Source organism: Penicillium concentricum, assembly GCF_028827145.1.
Source record: "Penicillium concentricum strain IBT 3081 chromosome Unknown utg000003l_segment0_segment0, whole genome shotgun sequence".
Taxonomy (NCBI): Eukaryota; Fungi; Ascomycota; class Eurotiomycetes; order Eurotiales; family Aspergillaceae; genus Penicillium; species Penicillium concentricum.
Genome location: NW_026622756.1, coordinates 1,628,756 through 1,646,684, shown reverse-complemented (window position 1 = coordinate 1,646,684; position 17,929 = coordinate 1,628,756). Strand labels below are relative to the sequence as shown.

Below are 17,929 nucleotides of genomic sequence, written 5' to 3'. Positions count from 1 at the left end.
CTCGTTGGATGATCTTTGTGCTTTTGTTTCTTGTTCATGTGTTTCGTTTGTTTCCTCTATCGAAAAGGACAAGCCGGCATACGGGGGTTGCATTCATGTATTCTATTCAATCCCTCAGCGAGGAAATCACTTAATGTGGCTATTTAAGATTCCCACTGCACAGTTCTTAGGTTTGCAATTGTAGGTTCTTAAGAAAGTCCGCCCTAAGTTGTAGTTGTAGTCTGATATTGTATCGATATCGGGCCTTCTTAATAGTTTCCTAGATAGGTAAAATAGAGCGCGTCTACGCGTTGAGAGAAGCCTCACCGCCCTGATAATCTGCCAATGACACTTCGGCATCCCGCGTTTGCTCTGGGGATTTTTGTTCGCCATCTTCTCCTCGTTTGCTTTGGTTAAACATAGAGTCTAATCCCTTGAGGCGGAAGGTGAAAATCTTGTCAACAACCTGTCATATCTTCCATCGCCAAAGTATCAGCATATCGTGGTCAAATACGGCATTCGGTTGCGAGGACACACCTCGCTACTATCAACATTACTTTGTCCTTCGCTCGAACTTTCTGTAATATCATTTGATTCTCTCAACGGCAGTTGAGTCAAAGCTCGTGGAATCACTTTGAAATCAGTGCTACCTCTCGGCGAAACGATGTTCTAGCTGCTCTACGTATGGGATGAAGGAAATGCACCGCACTCTGTCATTCCAATACACCATTTCCACAATTCGAGACTACAGTCGCCATGGAGTTTCTGGCTGCTATTAGGTAGGTCCAAGAAAGTCATTCAACGCAAATGAACTGGAACTAATCAGATTTGCGTGCTGTACAGAGAACTCAAGGCCCTCCCGGAGGCTACCCACATTTTCTGCCCCCGGAAAGACGACGACGATCATGGACGCTATGACGATTTAGAACAAGTGGATGAAGAGGGAAAGGCTATCAAGGATATTGTGGCCGAAGCAAAGGCTCGAAAAGAGAGTTTCCTCTCGTCCATGCGCATCCTGGCATACCATAAGGATGGCGTAGAAGAAGATCAGAACTGGATCCTGAGCAAACTAGACGAGTCGCTGGAGAAATGTGATCTATGCATCAAGCATTATTACATTGGCAAGGTCTGGCTCGTTGACCTGCTGAAGGAGGAGAATTATCATGAAGATGATATTGAGGCATTTGCTCAGAGAATCGACGAGTGGGACATTCGGAGAATCACCCGCAACTTGACAACGGCCACAACACAGCTGAGGCAAACCCCATTGGAGAAAATTGGCTTGGATGTCTTGGATAGGGCTGCGTTGCTGTCAATTTTCGAGACGCTGAGCTGTGAAGCCATGCTGCGCAATGAAAGCCTCCTGCAGGAATATTTTGATGAACCATTCAGGCTGATTCAAACAAAACGAAACTTGAAAGTTTCAGATTACATTCCTGCAGTCTCTCGTTTTCTTTTTGATTCTAACCAATTTCGAAGCTACTGGGCTATTCAGTCATGGTCACGATACGCGCGGCCTCCTACTACCCAAGAATTTGAATGGGCGGTTCGCGATGGCCTGCTAATTGGCCTCAAAGCTGCGTCACAACAGCCACCGCAGTTTGCAGTCATCCAGAGGCTGTGGCGAGGCATGCAGCTTGTGGTCCGAAAGCTGGACAAGGAGCAGATTACACATCAGCTTCGAGGGTTGGAAATAGACCCTTGCCGTCTCTCCGTGGATCATCTCTCCATACCTGCGCCGAGCTTGCGATTCCTTCTCAACACTATCCAACTATTCCTTGAGAAAGCCCCGGCTGACTTCTGGGATGCCATGCAAGCTATTTCTCCCCAAGCAATCATGGAGCAAACCTTTTACAACACACAATTCAATGCCTTTCTCCTCCAAACCGCCGAGGGTGAGCCTTTTGAGAAGTCCGCATTGAAGGACATGCTCTCCTGGATCAATCCCTTCCTCGGCTCACTGAAGGGTGCTCACCAGCCGTCAGCCTGTCGGTTCTTGACATTGCAATTACTTGGCCGCCTTCAAGATACCCAATATCCCAATCTGTCACGCTATCACTGCTTTAATGTTGGATTGAGCAGCCTCCTTCAAACTCTACGCCGCTTTACAGACAATGAGTCTTCACGGGGTACAGTTACTCGGATCGTGTTGGCAGAGACAATGGGAGTAGTTGGTGATACTATCAATGTCATCATCAACCCCCCGACTTTTGATGTTGAGAAAAGTCGGCAGGAGGATATTCGCGCGCAGTGCATGGAAGTTGTACGCAACACCTTGGCATTGGAGTGCCAGTCATTGAAGACCGATTATGAGGCACTTCTGAAGCATGGTACCCTCGCGCACGGAGTATCTACCTACTCTGCGCCTATCTGGGATGCTGTCATCAAGAACCTCCACCGCGATAACCTGCCGCTGTCGAGTGCGGCCCTCCTAGGTATCTTGCCCCTGGTGGGATTGGAGATGTTCCCCACGAAGGGAGAAGGGAACAAGGAGAAGACCCATTTCAACATGATTTATGGCCATCTCACCAACCTCTCATGTCGAATTATTGGACGTCTCGCAGACTTTCCACCCGAGCATCTTGAGACGTTGTTCCGAAGTCAGGATACAAGCAGTGCTGTGATTTCAGCTCTGTTTGCCGCTGACTACGACACCTACACAGCTGCGGTTGACCTGATCAAGGCCGTCAGTGGCCAATCAGCTCGACGAGATGCCATTTCTCATCTGCTCCAGACTTCATTCACGACCACGATTTATGGCCTCAGCTGGTCATTCCGTCGGATCTCTCACATGAAGACTTTTGCGCCGGCTCCAAGAATGCTATACACTGGTACAGATATCGTAGAGATATTATGTGATAGTCAGACCGGTATGTTGCGAACTCGTAATCTCGCTGATCGCCGAGAGGTCATGTCACTGCAGAAGCTCTGGGAGTACCTGTGGCTGGCATTGACTACGATCTTTGATGAAACGGAGGCATGGCATCTTCGAGGTAATGATAAGTCTGTCATGCTCGAATTTTGCCGTGACACGATTCAGTTTGCAGACCTTCTATTTGATCAGTATGGTGTGTTCTTGGGTGCTGTAGGAAATGCGGATCCGGGGCAGACATCTGCATCGGAGAATTTCCTGAAGTCACCAACTGCCACAATGAGTGCAATGGTAAAATGGCTTAGGTTGAAGGATGAATTTCTGGCAACTACACTCGTAGGGTTGGTGGCAAAGCTTCTGCGCCGATTGGGTGGGATGAATGTGACCACTGTGAAGCCAGATGCATTGAGCTTTATTGAGGGGGTTGCTGTCAATGGCACAATCAAAACAATACTCAATCAACGTGAGAAGGCTGAATTAGTCCGCTCATTGGAGGCATACTACAAGAAACCTGTCGTCACTGCCTCAACTGCTTCTCTCAAAAAACAATCTTCTATCACCGCTTTCGCCAAACCCTCTGATATCTCGAGCCCCTCACGCATCAGTGACGACGACTTTGATGATGATAATTTGACCGATCAAACACTTCTTGAATTGTCTTCTTCTGTTGAATTCAATAAGGCACGTCTCGCAACCCAAGCCAAACGGGACGCTGAGAAAGCCAAAATGCGTTCCTCTACGGCTATCAAGAACCGTCCGGAGATGTTCTCTCCAGGCATGTTCCCCAAGACAGTTGCCCCTGTACGATCCGGTGGCATCGCCAACGTCCTATCTTTCCGTGAAAAGCGTGAACGGGAGAGGGAAGCCAAGAAGAAGCGTGATCAGATTGAGCTCGCCAGACTCAAGAAGAACATGCCTGCTCATGGCGTTGGGGAACAGACAGCTGAACAAGGCTCCGGCCTGAAAGGTATTGGTATCAAGGGCAAAGATCATACAACGCCCGCAGATAGCATGATGGTCTCCTCTGGTGACGAGTCTAATTCTGAGAGCGAAGATGAGTTAGACAAGGAACTCTTTGGTGCCAAACCGAAGAAACCTGATGCCGTCGCGGCCTACGAATTAAGCAAGAAACAATCCCTTCAACAGCAGCCCGTCAAGAAAATCAAGCGCCACCGATCTGTCAGGGACATGCGTGCTCGCCTCGCTCCAGATCTCGGTTCTCTTCACCACTCGATCCTCTCCTGGGACTTTTTCGCAACCGGCGATCTTCCTCCTACCTCGGACCGCACTGATTATTCCCTGGTCTCAAACACGTTCCGCACACCCGACGACTATCAGAGTACATTCGAACCTTTGTTGATTCTCGAGGCGTGGCAAGGTTTCCAACAGGCAAAGGACGAAGGTTCCTTCCGACCCTTTGAAGTCAAAGTCATGACCCGATTGGCTGTCGACTCGTGGATTGAATTCAGCACCCAGCCGCTCGGTATTCTTCCCAAGGATTTCAGCATGGGTGAAGGCGATTTGGTCTTGTTCTCCAACTCGTCCAACCTCACCACCGACCCTACTGCTCCCCATGTTCTCGCGCGTGTCTGTGGTGTCAATCGGAAGAACAAAAAGATGGAGGTCACATATCGGGTCAATCCTGGCAGCAGCAAGTTCCTGTCTTCTTTCGGGCCGGGAACTGAGGCATGGGGTGCCAAGATCACTTCTCTCACCCCGGTGGAGCGTGAATATGGTGCCCTGATGGCGCTGCAGTACTATGATCTGTGTGAAGAGATTGTCTTGGCTAAGCCCTCACCTCTTCTCACTTATTCGGACACAAGGCTCCAGCCCATCATGGATAATTACTCCATCAATCGTGCCCAGGCACGAGCTATCAAATCAGCTGTTGACAACGACGCGTTTACTCTTATCCAAGGTCCCCCTGGTTCCGGAAAGACCAAGACCATCATCGCACTTGTCGGAAGTCTCCTGAGCGATGTCCTTGGGAAACAAGTGATCAAAGTCAATGGTGCCCCTGCGAGAACTGCCGTCTCAAAGAAACTTCTCCTGTGTGCGCCTAGTAATGCCGCTGTCGACGAGTTAGTCATGCGATTGAAGGAAGGTGTGAGGACGGCGAATGGTCGGCAAGAAAAGGTCTCTGTTCTTCGTCTAGGAAGAAGCGACGCGATCAACGCCAAGGTGTTGGATGTTACCCTCGATGAGATGGTCAATACCCGCCTGAACCAGGATCCCAGCAAAGGAAATGGTGTCGATTTGCAGAAGCTCTACGAAGAGCATAAAACAACTGATACGACATTCAAAGAGCTTCGTGGACGACTCGACGAAGCACGAGCAAAGGGACTGCCTCCTCCGGAAGAGCTGGAGCGCGAGTTCGACTTGATGAAAAAGAAGCGGTCTCAACTGAGCACGGCCATTGATAAAGCCCGTGATCAGAACCATACGCTGGCCCGCAACGCTGACATGCATAAACGCCGGATCCAAGAAAAGATCATCAACGAATCTCATGTTATCTGCACTACTCTCAGTGGCTCTGGACATGAACTTTTCCAGGGTATGAATGTTGAGTTTGAGACTGTCATCATCGATGAGGCAGCACAGTGTATTGAACTCAGTGCTCTCATCCCACTGAAGTACGGCTGCTCGAAGTGTGTTCTTGTCGGTGATCCCAAACAGTTGCCTCCAACTGTTCTGTCGAAAATGGCCTCCAAGTTCCAGTACGAACAGAGTTTGTTCGTCCGCATGCAGAAGAATCATCCTCAGGATGTGCACTTGCTGGATATCCAGTACCGTATGCACCCAGCCATCAGTCATTTCCCCAGTGTGACATTCTACGATGGCAAGTTGCAGGATGGACCGGACATGGCTAAGCTTCGCCAGCGTCCCTGGCATCAAAGTGAACTTCTCAGTCCTTACCGATTCTTCGATGTTCAGGGTATGCACTCATCTGCGGCCAGGGGCCATTCCTTGATCAATTATGCGGAGTTACAAGTGGCCATGAAACTGTATGATCGCTTGATTACAGACGTCAAAGGATACGACTTCGCGGGCAAGATTGGCATCATCACACCTTACAAGGGCCAATTGAGAGAGCTCAAGAACCAATTTACTCAACGATATGGCGAAGACATTCTCAACAAAGTTGATTTCAATACGACTGATGCTTTCCAAGGTAGAGAAAGCGAAGTCATTATCTTCTCCTGTGTCCGAGCATCCAACAAGGGTATTGGTTTCTTGGCTGATATTCGTCGTATGAACGTCGGTCTCACCCGTGCCAAGTCATCCCTTTGGGTTCTGGGTAACTCGCAGTCTCTGGAGCAGGGCCAGTTCTGGAATGGACTCATCAAGAACGCGCGGGAGCGAAATGTCTACACGGAGGGTGACATCGTGAGAATCCTGGACAAGCCGCAGTTCACTGGCTACAAAGAGATTGAAATGGTCGATCTTGACGCCGAAGAAAACCGAGACTCCTCTCCCGACTATGAACCCCCTGTACCACCAATTTCCCGACCTTCATCGGCCTCTATTGGCGTTAACTCGCGCTCCGTCTCGGTGTCTGCCTCTGGGCGCGGTACACCTCCAATCCCGCGACCTGATGGACCATCTGGTGGAGGCAAGGGCTTAGATACGACAAAAATGTGTGGGATCTGTGGAAGCGCTGACCATTACACTTACAACTGCGACAATGACGAGGCAAAGGACAATGCTCGAGGAACCTGTTTCCGCTGCGGTCGACCTGGTCACACCAGAATCTCCTGCCATGCTGCACGATGCGGTGAATGCGGCGAATGTGGACACGCGTCCCACAACTGCAAGTCCACGAAAGTTCTTACAAAGTTCGAGAAATCTCGCATTGAGAGAGAGGAGTTCAATCTCAAGCAACGTCAAGAGGCAAATGCTGAGCGTCAGCGAGAACGTCAACTGGGAGGACACAACCCCAAAGTCCCTGTTGTTCAAGCCACAAATTCAACTCCGCTATTGAAACATGTTGATAACCCCGCGAAGAGAAAGCGTGAAGAATCTGCCTCTGGTGGACCACAAGCGCAACGTCCTCGTACCGGACAGCCAAATGCCCCAATCAATGCTCCAAGAGGCCGATTGGGTAGTGCTCATCCCGGACTATCTGGTCCGACTGCTCGTGGTCCGAATGTCTCTCGAGTCAGTGGTCACCCGGGGCTTTCTGCCCCCCCTCGCGGCAACCCAGTGGCCAATGCTGGCAATGGTTACAAGGGTCCGCCAAACAACGACCCACCAGGAGTGAGTTTTGCCACAATGAATCCAATAACTAGCGTTCATATATACTGACAATTTCTTAGGGTCTCATCAAGCCTTCTCGCGATGGTCAGGCGTATCCGACTGAAAATGACCCAACGGCTCTGCCAACAAGACCAGGAGCAGATGTAAGCGCCATATTCTTGGCTGACTTTCTTATTGATCACTCATACTAATATATTATCAATATAGACTGCCACACAAGGTCCTTCCAAGCCCCGACCCCCAGTGATGCGCAAAAAGAAGGTCCAAGATCCTTTCATCCGACCAAAGCCCAAGCGCAAATAAGCGCCGCAATGCGAATCTCAATGTACTTGTGAGCATCGACATGACTTTATGTCATATGCTTTGTCACATAGTGAAGCCAATAGTCTCGAATACCAATGATGAATATCATCCTGTAATATTTTCTTTTGTCTTCCAGCGTTACACTACTACCCGTTCGGATCCTCTCATCACTTCACCATGTCATTGTATCCTTTCCTTAACATACCTTCAGAAAGAGAGACGTCTCTGTCATCTACGGAACCACATACGGATTTTGGTGGTTCTGAGGCATATATTGTTGGTCGCTTATACAGCCTCTGTCCTTAACGACGATATGATCTAGTTAGCTCGATAGATAAGATCTGGCTACCATGGATCTAGCCGGTCACGCCGCTACCATGTGACGAACAATGCCCTAAATATCACTAAAGCTGGAACCAACCCGGTTGCAACTTCACAATGGAAAAGCAACATCGAAGAATGCAATAAAGAACACAATATAGTGTGATCAGATACAACATCCTTATATAATCTCCAGTCAAATGGAGATTAAGTCAAATGGAGATCACAGGTGAGTAAGTGTGCCACCTGGACACAACTATCATTGGATTATATTTCCTGGCCGTAAGTTATCGCCTTCTCGAAGCGTCTATGCCATTTCAACTTGTATACTAATTTTCAATCTATCTTTTACAAGAGTAGACAGCCGCTTATGCGGCCTTGTGATATCTCTCCGGTAGTCTTTGATATGATATTCTCAGAAACTAAGCTCTTCCTAACTGATAAAAAACTTGAACTGAGCACGGCCATTGATAAAGCCCGTGATCAGAACCATACGCTGGCCCGCAACGCTGACATGCATACACGCCGGACCTAAGAACAAAGCATCAACGAATAGTATAAAAGGCCAATGAAAAGACCGATGAAAAGATTGGTTAAAAAATCAAATACGAAGTAGTATAAAGCCCATATAGTCTATAGTGTTAAACCAGTGTACTATACGTGTACCCCAGGCAACGTAAAGCACTTTATACTTGCTTGATTTCTCGAGTACCCGTTTCGGATATGCAGGTGGCGATGATTACTTAGCTACAATTACTTTCTTTATAGCGATTTAGCCTTTACCTTCACCATCTAGGAATCAATGGCTAGTTGCAGTATCGTGAAGTATGTAAATATACCATTAAGGAGAAAGTGAAATTGAAATTAGTATACATGCTTCAAAAGGCGGTGATAAAGGTGGTCAAAAATTATCCAATGGGAGAGCTATATTCCGCAGTCGCCGTAGATGAGAGTGGATGACTAAACTCCTGTCTGGCAATATAATCCAATGAGAGAGAGGCATGCCCTAGAAGATTCGGATTCTGATACACTGTCAAGGACAAATGCCAATAAGCGATCTACTATTATTAGAGTTGGTACTTGAATATTCACAAAGATATGTACATGCCAGTCGGTACAGAACATAAAATTCACATAATTATCAGAGAAAGCTTAGACAGCCTTTTCCACATCTTTCTCCTGTGTATCAGTAATCACATCCTTTCGATCTGGGTCGTCTGATTCCAGTCCGTCCACCACCGTACCTCTATCATATATCTCATCAGGTAGAACAGCGCGGTCGACCTGAGTCTCCTTCGCAGGGAACGCCCATGATAACAGCAGATATACAATAGAAGTCGCAACAAAGCCCAACAGCCACCCAAAGTCAAACGGATGTACACCGACGCCAACATTGATCTTTGAGTTCACAGAATTGATAAATCCGGGAAGAGACGGCGCAACCCCCACAATAAAAGCCGCCACAGCGCGCCAGTTCGTGCCAGACATAGTCTTGCCCCCAGGCCCGGGATGGCGAATGTATACCGATATGTCGGGTTACTGGGCTGATATAGAGCAAGAATGTCATATTTACGACGGTTGACAACCCAGAAGTCAAACATCATGATTGCAGCAATAGGGCCAAGGAAAATGGCGTATGCAGACATGAAACTGAGGAAGTTTCCTGCCGATGCGAGGATTTTCCAGGGAACAAGACACCAGGACAACACGGCGCATAGGAGCTGGCCGCGTCGGATGTTGATATAGCGTGGTGCAAGTGCAGTGAAGTCGTTAGCGGCTGAAAGGGAGTTCGCCGAGATGTTCACGCCCAGGGCGGCTAGCGTGAAGGAAGCGGCGCCGAAAAAGCGACACGCGCGGTTCGGCCAGTAGCTGATCAGAACCATTGGGTCCCAGGGGATGGTCTCGAGGTTATAGTGGATCTGTCCGGCGGACGATGCAGCGATGCCAATGAAGGAGAAGAACGTGAATACAATTGGTAGCATGGGGATATAAAGGAGCTGCCACTTGACACTGACGCGGGAATAGCGACTGAAATCGGACTGGTTGAGAGATAAAGGTGCATAGTTTCCCAAGACTGAAGTCATATTGGCCAAGAACAGCCAGCTGTACTTGGATCCGGAGACTGTTGGAGCCTGTTGGTCAAAGACACTGCCACCACCTTTCACGGTGACGAAAGCCCATATCAACATAGCCAGCCATGTAATAGGAACTATGATTGATTTGACTGTGAACAACCAGCGCAGATTGTTTGGATGCATGCAGAGGAATGGAACCTGGAGCAACCAGAAAAGGAGAAATCCGATCATACCGCTGGTCGTGATACCCTGTGACTCGGGGATGCCATTTGGCAGAGTCAAAAAGCTTGGCCAGATTGCTCCGATCATGACACGGACTGCATTTCCGCCATTGACATTCTGGATGGCAAACCAGAAGACAGCAAGGATGACTCGTGAAATGATAGCGATATATGAGCCCCAAAAGCCCCAGCTAGCACGTGCGATAACGGGAAATGGCACATGGTATATGGCGCCCACGGCACCGTTTGCTGAAATGGCCAATGAGATGATGAAGAAGGATAAGGCAACGATGCCCAGTGCTTCACGGTATGTGAGGCCGACGGCAATCATACCGCTGGCGAATTGCCATGTCGCTGCTTGCAAAGCATCGGAGATCCAATATGCTAATAACATGTTCTATTAGCTCCAGCTTGATGTTTGTAAAAGATAAGCTCAAGTACTGTACCTATTATACTGAGTGCGCCCCATTTGCGCGCATTCTTGGCAATCGGGTCGAGATCACGATTTGTCCACCGCGCATTGCCTGCGGCAAATGCAGATTCACCCTGTGAGACCCGTGCATGCGGCCTAGAGATGCGTAGTCTCATGATTGAAGATGTAATAGGTGAGATGGATGTCAAGATAGTGAGATGGATGTTCTCAAGATAAAGAGGGGTTGGACCCCGGTCTGTATATATCAAATTGAATACCACACAAGTGGAATAGCTCAATATGAAACATAAGAGATCAAAAGAAATGCAGGTCCACCGTCTACTTATTCCCCAGATTTGCCCCCCTGTCCCGTGCACAAGGATGATAAGAATCCTTGGAATGATAAGCGTACATGCAGATAAGCACAGGGGACGAATGAGAAGGGAGGGCTCAAAAGTACCTCGTAAAACTCATTTAGCATGTAAAGATATCGAGATATGCTTAATTGCTATCCATGTTGGGTCTAATGCAAAAGAAGACAACTAATGCGATCGTCGCTACTCCCAATCATTCGCCGACCCCTAAGTACGGAGTACTTAGATACTCCTTACTGCTTCTCTCCGGGCAAACGGACATCCTGCCATCCTCGACCATCACCAACGCCCTCCACACTACCGTGTGGCCTGATCCCCTGCCACTCGGTAAGATTGATCCACCCAATCTGCTGCACGTCCCCGAACCCGCCAATCCAGTAAGCATGTGTAACCACCAACCGGGCCCAGAAACTTGCATGAGGTGAGTAAGCGGAACCTGGCATCCAGACCTTTGCATCGGGATGTGGCTCGAGGAAACACTTCTCGAGCGCGGCAGCTGCGTCATCGGGAAGTGGGGACGGGAGGTTCTCCAGGTATCCAAAGAGAGTGACGCGAGGTAGGGCAGCCGGGCTGAGAGGAAGACCAGGGTAGACAGGGCCGGCCTCATTCAGATGTTCCCACCAGTCTAACTGGAGACTGAGATTAGATCCCGCTGCGATGTTCTTGAAAGTAGTTCCAATGCGAAGGCCAAGAATTGTTGGATCGCCGTTATCATCGTGAGATAGATCCGATGGCAGGGATCCATCGCAGTCGGCGATGTACTCGCGGAGTGCGATGGAGAGACCGGCAACATCTGAGGGAGCGTGTGCGGAGGGTGGGAGGGACTCTGGGAAGTTGGTGGAGATGACGCCGGAGGGCGACAAAGCAAGCAGGCGGCGGGCCATCAAAGTTGAGGTGAACCATGAAGGGCGGGTTAAGGCACTTTCATCTTCAGTATTATCAGAGTTTGGTGCCACGTTCAAGCTGTTTGGTTGTCCGAGGAAGGCTTGGAGATTGTCTTCGAGTGGGAGAACAAAGCCGCGGGCCGTGAGGGGTAAAAGTAGCGCAAGAGCGCCAGTGAGGATAGCCGAGCGAGAGACCATCTTGACGGCTAATCAGATAGATAAGTTTGCATTCAAAATGGCTTTTAGACCTTTATAGGAAATAAGAAGAAGTAGAACGAAATGTCTAGGGAAGTGCGGAGACCATCAGCTGATAGCAATCTTATCTGATCGGGTCATCTACGGCAGTCTCTAGCCGCCAGTGGCGCCACCTTAGATTTTCCCCATTTATACCTCACCGGTAATTCTCTAATACTTGTTTCATGGCATCAGTTGGATGCCCTGTGGATCAAGGATATGGTGCTTGACATTCCGAAATCCTTGGGTAGAAAATAATTGAGTTTTGAACCTGCTTGTCCACTGCGTCCTGACTTTGCATGACAGTTCGCAACATTATCTTAGTCTCGTGCTGCTCGCTCGTCTGTTAAACGCCATGTTGGTGTCAGCCTCCCGGGACTCCCGGGAGTCCTAAGCCTCTCGTGAAATGCGGTAACGGTACATTTGCCAAGCAGGCTTCAACAATCTCCGGGTCCAAGTATAGCTGGCTGTTCTTTGACAATATGACATCGATCTGGGCAATCACGCTTTAAAAATAAAATGAGAAGAGCAAGGCCTATATAAGCAGATATCTAGATGCATGGTAGGATGTGAGAATGGAGATTCATTGTTGAACTACTAAAAACCTAACAGAAAAGCAAGGCCAGCCATCACAACCCACAACACCACATTTTGTGGTATGAAGCGATACTGCCGGGGATCTGGTAATCCAAGCATACTCTATATCGCTTATAGAGTTTGATTTTTCCGTGCCTCGTCTATCTGTGGTTCCTTTGTTTGGCAACCACTTCTTCCATGGCCACACCTGGTCCCGGGCTCATGTGACGAATAAGACCGACACTGATTGCATGGAGCGAGACTGCCGTCTCCTCTTCCGACATAATGTGGCTGGTCGAGCCGAGATGTGGTACAACCATCAGAGCCGGGAGGTTCGGCAAGACTGGGAGAAGCTTAAGGCTAACTGCCTGGAGCGATACAAGCTGCCTGACGAAGACCCCGTTGCGACGATCACACGCATGGAAGCAAGCTACAACTCTATGAAGCAAGGCCGGGAGGAGTCGATTACGGAGTTCCTCGAGCGAACCGATGATTTCCAGGGTCAAGTATGGCAACTCAGGTTCATCCCGAATGAACGGGTTCTCAATTCCGGAGTACGCGTCAATGATCAGTTTCCTAGCGGACATATAGTCCATCTGGCTCTTCTGACGGCGGTGAAAAATGATCAGGTCCCTCTTGCTGATATCCTTGAGGCCTTGTACGATTTTCATCCCAAAGTGGGGTTTCTGGGATCCGTACTGCGCCGACATAGATTGACAGGGTCAATTCGCCATTCTCGTCCCATCTTTTAGGACGACCGACAGATAAACGCCGCGTTAGCTTTTACATTTATCTGCAGCTGGCAATGCTAGCAAGCTTTCCAGTGAGACCTCGTCCTCCTCAAATGCACCCTACGCCGACTTGGGAATTGCATTACAGAACACGTCTGTGATCCAGTCAACATCGACTCGGACCAAGGGAGTCCAGAACCCCATTGTAATGGGTCGACTTTCAAGCTTGAAGATATTGTTAGCTCGGCACCAATCCTGAAGCTTGGTGAGGGTTCAATGCATCACACGAGCCAGCCGTCCCTCTGGGGTTGAGAAATCGAAGCTCGCCGATGCCTTATTAGATCTGTCTGGACTAACAGGCAAATGGTGTATAGCATGTTGACGAAGCTCGTATTGATTTTTGCTTCATGGGTATGCCTCCGCAGGGCATATTCTTTGTGTACCGCTTTTGGTGCAAATAATTTCATAGGCGCCGTAAATCCACCCGTGCTGTCAGTCTCACGGCTGTGGAGGGCCATTTTCTGAAATGTTCTTGCCATGTCTTCGGAGTTATCGATGGTAGATGAGCTTGATGATCCGGAAAGCAGGCACATTCAACCTAGTTGTCCTGCAGTTGAAGGTTGTCACCAGTACCTGTGTCGTTGAAACATCCTAAGTGAAACTGGCGATTGCACTTGTTCAAGCCTAGGAAATCATACCTGAACAAATGGAGACGAAACCCAAGAATAGCACGTCTAGGAACACCCCTCAACCACCATTTCCATCGGTCAACGACGATATGCAGAATGCGGCCCAGCTTTGCGTTTTGCACCCTCGGTCTGGATGATCGAGATATCCTGGGCGCCCGCTTTGCCGCTGGTAGGACCCTTTGTTGGATAGGGTATTATGTCGTGCTCACGCTGTACATGTTTTGTATACTAATGTTCCACCGTGATGATCTGGAGTTGGGATGTATCTGCCCCAGTCGAGATCTTTCTGTTGTTCGTACCGATCGTTTTATCGTTCATCTCATATCGGAGGTAGCAGAAACGTGAGATCACCGAGAGCACCCAAAAGTCAACGGGTTTATTCCACATCGGGATGGCAATGAGAGTCATGTTGCATGGCGGGTGAAGTTCGTCAGACTTTCATGTTGGGAAGAGATAGGTTCGAAGATGAATCGGGCAAACTCGGTACGGACCAGAGGATTTCCCCGTGCACTGCATTCCGACAAGAATATTGATGGGGTGGGGAAATGGAAGAGAATATCAGGGATTGGGTGAAGCTACTGGAGAGGGAGAGAAGAGAAGATGGGAAAGGAAGAGAGATTAATAGAGGAAGGAGCTGAGGCCAGTATCTCAATATGCATATGTAAGAATATCAAAAAGACATCTGAAAAGACACCCAAAAGGACGCTATAAAAAATGCCATTAATATTAGATCACATATGATCATTCGAGCTATGACACCAAGATAGAAAAGTAACACCAAAAAGGATCCCAATCATATAGGAGTACACCATATTCCCTCTATATGTAGGCTAACCTTTCGTATTCATATCACATTTCATCTCACCAAGCCGATATCCGAAAACAAGAGCTTATTAGCCCCCACTCTAGGATATCAGTATTGGTCGAGTTTAAAATCGGCCGCAGATCGGCCGCAGATAGACATGGGACTTTTCTGCATATGCTCAAGCACCCCATTGAAATAAATTTACAAAGCTTGCAAAGCTGTCAATGCCATGCATATGCTCCACTCTATACTTAGAAACGAATAGCCAGGCCCACAGCCACACCCACCGCCACATCCAGGGGTCCACAGCCACACACGCATTGACGCAAGAATGACTCACAGAATTCCATATCCATGGTTGCACGGTCCTGTCATGTGAACATCTGGTTGCCTGGCTTATGGAATACGAGGGGCCGATATCGCTGTTGAGCTGTATTTGGATTTGACTATCCTATCCGAGGGCGAACCCTCGGGGATGGTAAATATACCATTCCCTAGATGGAAGAGTTGATACAGGTATAATCAGGGCATAGACGCCCGCTGTCCCCCCCAGTAACCAGAGTAAAATAAACCATAACCGTCCCATGCCGACCACTCCGTTCGCAACCACAAATAGATAATAAGAAAGGGTAAAAAAGTGAGAGAACAAATGCACGATGCAAGTAGAAGACATGCCAGTCATCACCACATCGTACACATCGTGGGAATCAAACGCCCAAGTCCCCACGTCCGACCGAGTGCCCGAGAAAATAGGGGTATGTACAACGGGGTCAGGTCGTCGTAGGGGGAAAGAAACATAAAACGACGGACTTTTTCTTTTTTTGCCTCGCACAAAGGAAATAAGAAAAATCAGGGGGAAATCCGCTAATAAATCGCAAGTTAATTCAAGTACTCCGCAACACGGAGACTCGGGTTCAATGCGATCTTGCGTGCTTCGCTGCCACAGCAGGCACGTTTCATGCCTGCTGGTCCGGAGACTGGGCCAGTCCGCACGGGAGCAATAGAGGATCCGTGTTGCGTCATGAAGGAGCGTGGGAATTGTCCATCAGGCAACACGGAGTGATCTCCAGAGGCCCCGAGGTTGATCAGATGGCGCACATGGTTTTGGAGCAAGAGATCGTCGGATCCAGTGCGTCCGCGCTTTCGGCACTGGCGCCGTTCGGGCGTTGCGCCAGAAAGTTCGCAGAGACTCTGAGCTGCTTCGCTCAGGCTGGAATCCAGGGAGAAATTAGACAGGTCTGGGACCGAAGAACCCATAGAACTGGTATATTCAGGAGAGCTGTAGACGCCGACCAGACTCTCGTCAATCGGAGAGGCAATGGCCAGAGTCTTGCGGGACTCCTTGAGGGAGTTGCTAGTGCAGCGCAATGTAGCCTTAACGGCCAAGCTAGCTGATGCTGAGCCAGAAGTACCCGAGGCGTTGGACGAAACTGATGACGATCGCGAAGAGCGAGACGACAGGGTAGAAACATCCGAAACCATCGAGTCAGGCGACGATGCCGATGAGGTCGAGCGAGCCAAAGATGACCGACGGGCCGCAGCCGGGTAACCATCGTATGACTGAGTCCGAGGGCAGAATGACATAGGCGGGCGCTGATCGAGTGTTGATCGCGCCATGCACACATTCTGCGCCTGAGACATGGCCGTACATATGGATGGGCGGCGGGGGTTGTAAGCAGCCACACTCGCGGCAGGAGTGGGGGCCACTTGAGACTGGGGAGTCATCTGTGGTGTCGGAAGCATCATAGGGCGTGGAACACTAGGCAAGGCCAGGTTGGCAAATTCCATGCGCGGAGTCGGCTCCATGGTTCGCGGAAGACCCCGAGGATAAGTCGGAGTTTGTTCGCGCGGCACAGAGCGCACCGACTCGTTGCTTGGCAGACTACGAGGCGAGAGGAATTCTGAGAGACCGATATCCATACCCATCGCCGAGACTGGGGTCATGGGCTCTGACTCTACAAAGTCCAATTCAGGGGTGAGTCTGGGTAGGACAGTCTGCCAGCACTGACCTTTAGCAACCGGGGGACCACCGGCACCAGGGGTCAACTTCAGGACCAGATCAGTCCAACGCTGAAACGTTGCTTCATCGATGTGCAGGCGCCATCCGACAGCCTTGAGGAACATAAGTTCATTCTGGTTAATCTCGAGAGTATTAAGGCCAGAAATCTTGCTCCAGGCACGAGCGGAGTAGTTGCGATCCTGCAGATACTTTGACGCAAGAATCAGTGCTGCCAGGAACATCCGACGTCCACACTGCATCGCCCGCAAAGGCGACTGATCCCGAGACTGCTCCTTGGTGAAGTCATGCGTGGGCACGTGGGGCTTGATTTTAATCAAATAATACAAGGCCACCTGCAAGGTACTGTAGCTAGTACGCGAGCGGCGGAGAGTCTCCTGGATAAAAGTGCGGAGAGGAAGAACCCCTTTGGATCCGGTCGCGGCATCACTACGTGATGCTGCGGCGGAAAGGGGCCAGATGGTCTCAACAATCTGTGATGCGGTGTCTTAAGAGGGGAGGATGTTTAGCCGATCGTACACGACGTACTTGTCTTTTTTTTTTCAAGACTTACCGACGAGGTTGTCGACGAAGTTCACCTTCCGTTCCGACTGCCGTAGCAGACATGGCGGAGGGCGCGCACTGGGAGCGCTAGAAGAATAACTGTTAGTGCGCCGAGGGTGCGTTCGCAGCTCGGATGGCACTACACCGTCCACCTTGGAAGCAGGTCCCTTGGCAAAAGCCCGGGGGCATGCTCCGTTCGGATTTCTTCCAGCCAGATGGCTATTCTCATTCTCCCAAATCACGTCAACCGGGTTGGTCGATGTGGATGATATCGAACTCTGCGAGACGCAATCGAGGGAGAATACAGATGAGGAAGAGGAGGAGGCGGAGGAGGAGATCGAGGAGGCATAGGGGTGAGCGTGGTGAGACGCTGTCAATTGGGAGCTTGGGTTTGAGAGGGTCAAGCCCAAGACGTCCATCCCTGACATATCCGAAAGTGTAGAGTTCATATAGGGCGTTTGTGGTGAACAAAGTTCAAAATGAAGACTGGAGCCGGATAAAGCGAGATGGTCCGATTTTTGGAACCGTAGTGTCAAGATACCGTTAAGCAGGGAACCGGGAACGAGAGCCGAGGAGACAGAGCCGTCTTTGCGAGCTAGGCGACGGCAGACCTTTAAATGTAGAGAGCCAGGTTGG

At 49.6% G+C, this 17,929-nt stretch overlaps 6 protein-coding genes across 6 annotated transcripts; 2 read left to right on the top strand and 4 right to left on the bottom strand.

Annotated features, from left to right (window-relative positions):
• Window positions 1-735: 735 nt before the first annotated feature.
• On the top strand, window positions 736-7,411 carry N7517_008455 (putative tRNA-splicing endonuclease; the record flags this gene model as incomplete). The annotated part of the gene is made up of 4 exons (XM_056726185.1): window positions 736-758; window positions 823-7,108; window positions 7,168-7,251; window positions 7,316-7,411. The coding sequence occupies 4 exons, from the start codon at window positions 736-738 to the stop codon at window positions 7,409-7,411; spliced, it is 6,489 nt and encodes a 2,162-aa protein (XP_056577036.1).
• A 1,473-nt stretch (window positions 7,412-8,884) lies between these two features.
• N7517_008454 (nucleobase cation symporter-1 family protein) lies at window positions 8,885-10,616 on the bottom strand (the record flags this gene model as incomplete). Its single annotated transcript, XM_056726184.1, has 3 exons — window positions 8,885-9,130; window positions 9,229-10,412; window positions 10,475-10,616. The coding sequence occupies 3 exons, from the start codon at window positions 10,614-10,616 to the stop codon at window positions 8,885-8,887; spliced, it is 1,572 nt and encodes a 523-aa protein (XP_056577035.1).
• A 431-nt stretch (window positions 10,617-11,047) lies between these two features.
• On the bottom strand, window positions 11,048-11,896 carry N7517_008453 (uncharacterized protein; the record flags this gene model as incomplete). The annotated part of the gene is made up of 1 exon (XM_056726183.1): window positions 11,048-11,896. The coding sequence occupies one exon, from the start codon at window positions 11,894-11,896 to the stop codon at window positions 11,048-11,050; it is 849 nt and encodes a 282-aa protein (XP_056577034.1).
• Window positions 11,897-12,487: 591 nt separating this feature from the next.
• Window positions 12,488-13,133, top strand: N7517_008452 (uncharacterized protein; the record flags this gene model as incomplete). Its single annotated transcript, XM_056726182.1, has 3 exons — window positions 12,488-12,494; window positions 12,647-13,062; window positions 13,089-13,133. 3 exons carry the CDS (start codon window positions 12,488-12,490, stop codon window positions 13,131-13,133), a joined length of 468 nt encoding a protein of 155 aa, XP_056577033.1.
• Window positions 13,134-14,006: 873 nt separating this feature from the next.
• Window positions 14,007-14,336, bottom strand: N7517_008451 (uncharacterized protein; the record flags this gene model as incomplete). The annotated part of the gene is made up of 2 exons (XM_056726181.1): window positions 14,007-14,138; window positions 14,169-14,336. 2 exons carry the CDS (start codon window positions 14,334-14,336, stop codon window positions 14,007-14,009), a joined length of 300 nt encoding a protein of 99 aa, XP_056577032.1.
• A 1,276-nt stretch (window positions 14,337-15,612) lies between these two features.
• N7517_008450 (putative G1/S-specific cyclin Pcl5) lies at window positions 15,613-17,742 on the bottom strand (the record flags this gene model as incomplete). The annotated part of the gene is made up of 2 exons (XM_056726180.1): window positions 15,613-17,237; window positions 17,304-17,742. 2 exons carry the CDS (start codon window positions 17,740-17,742, stop codon window positions 15,613-15,615), a joined length of 2,064 nt encoding a protein of 687 aa, XP_056577031.1.
• Window positions 17,743-17,929: the final 187 nt, after the last annotated feature.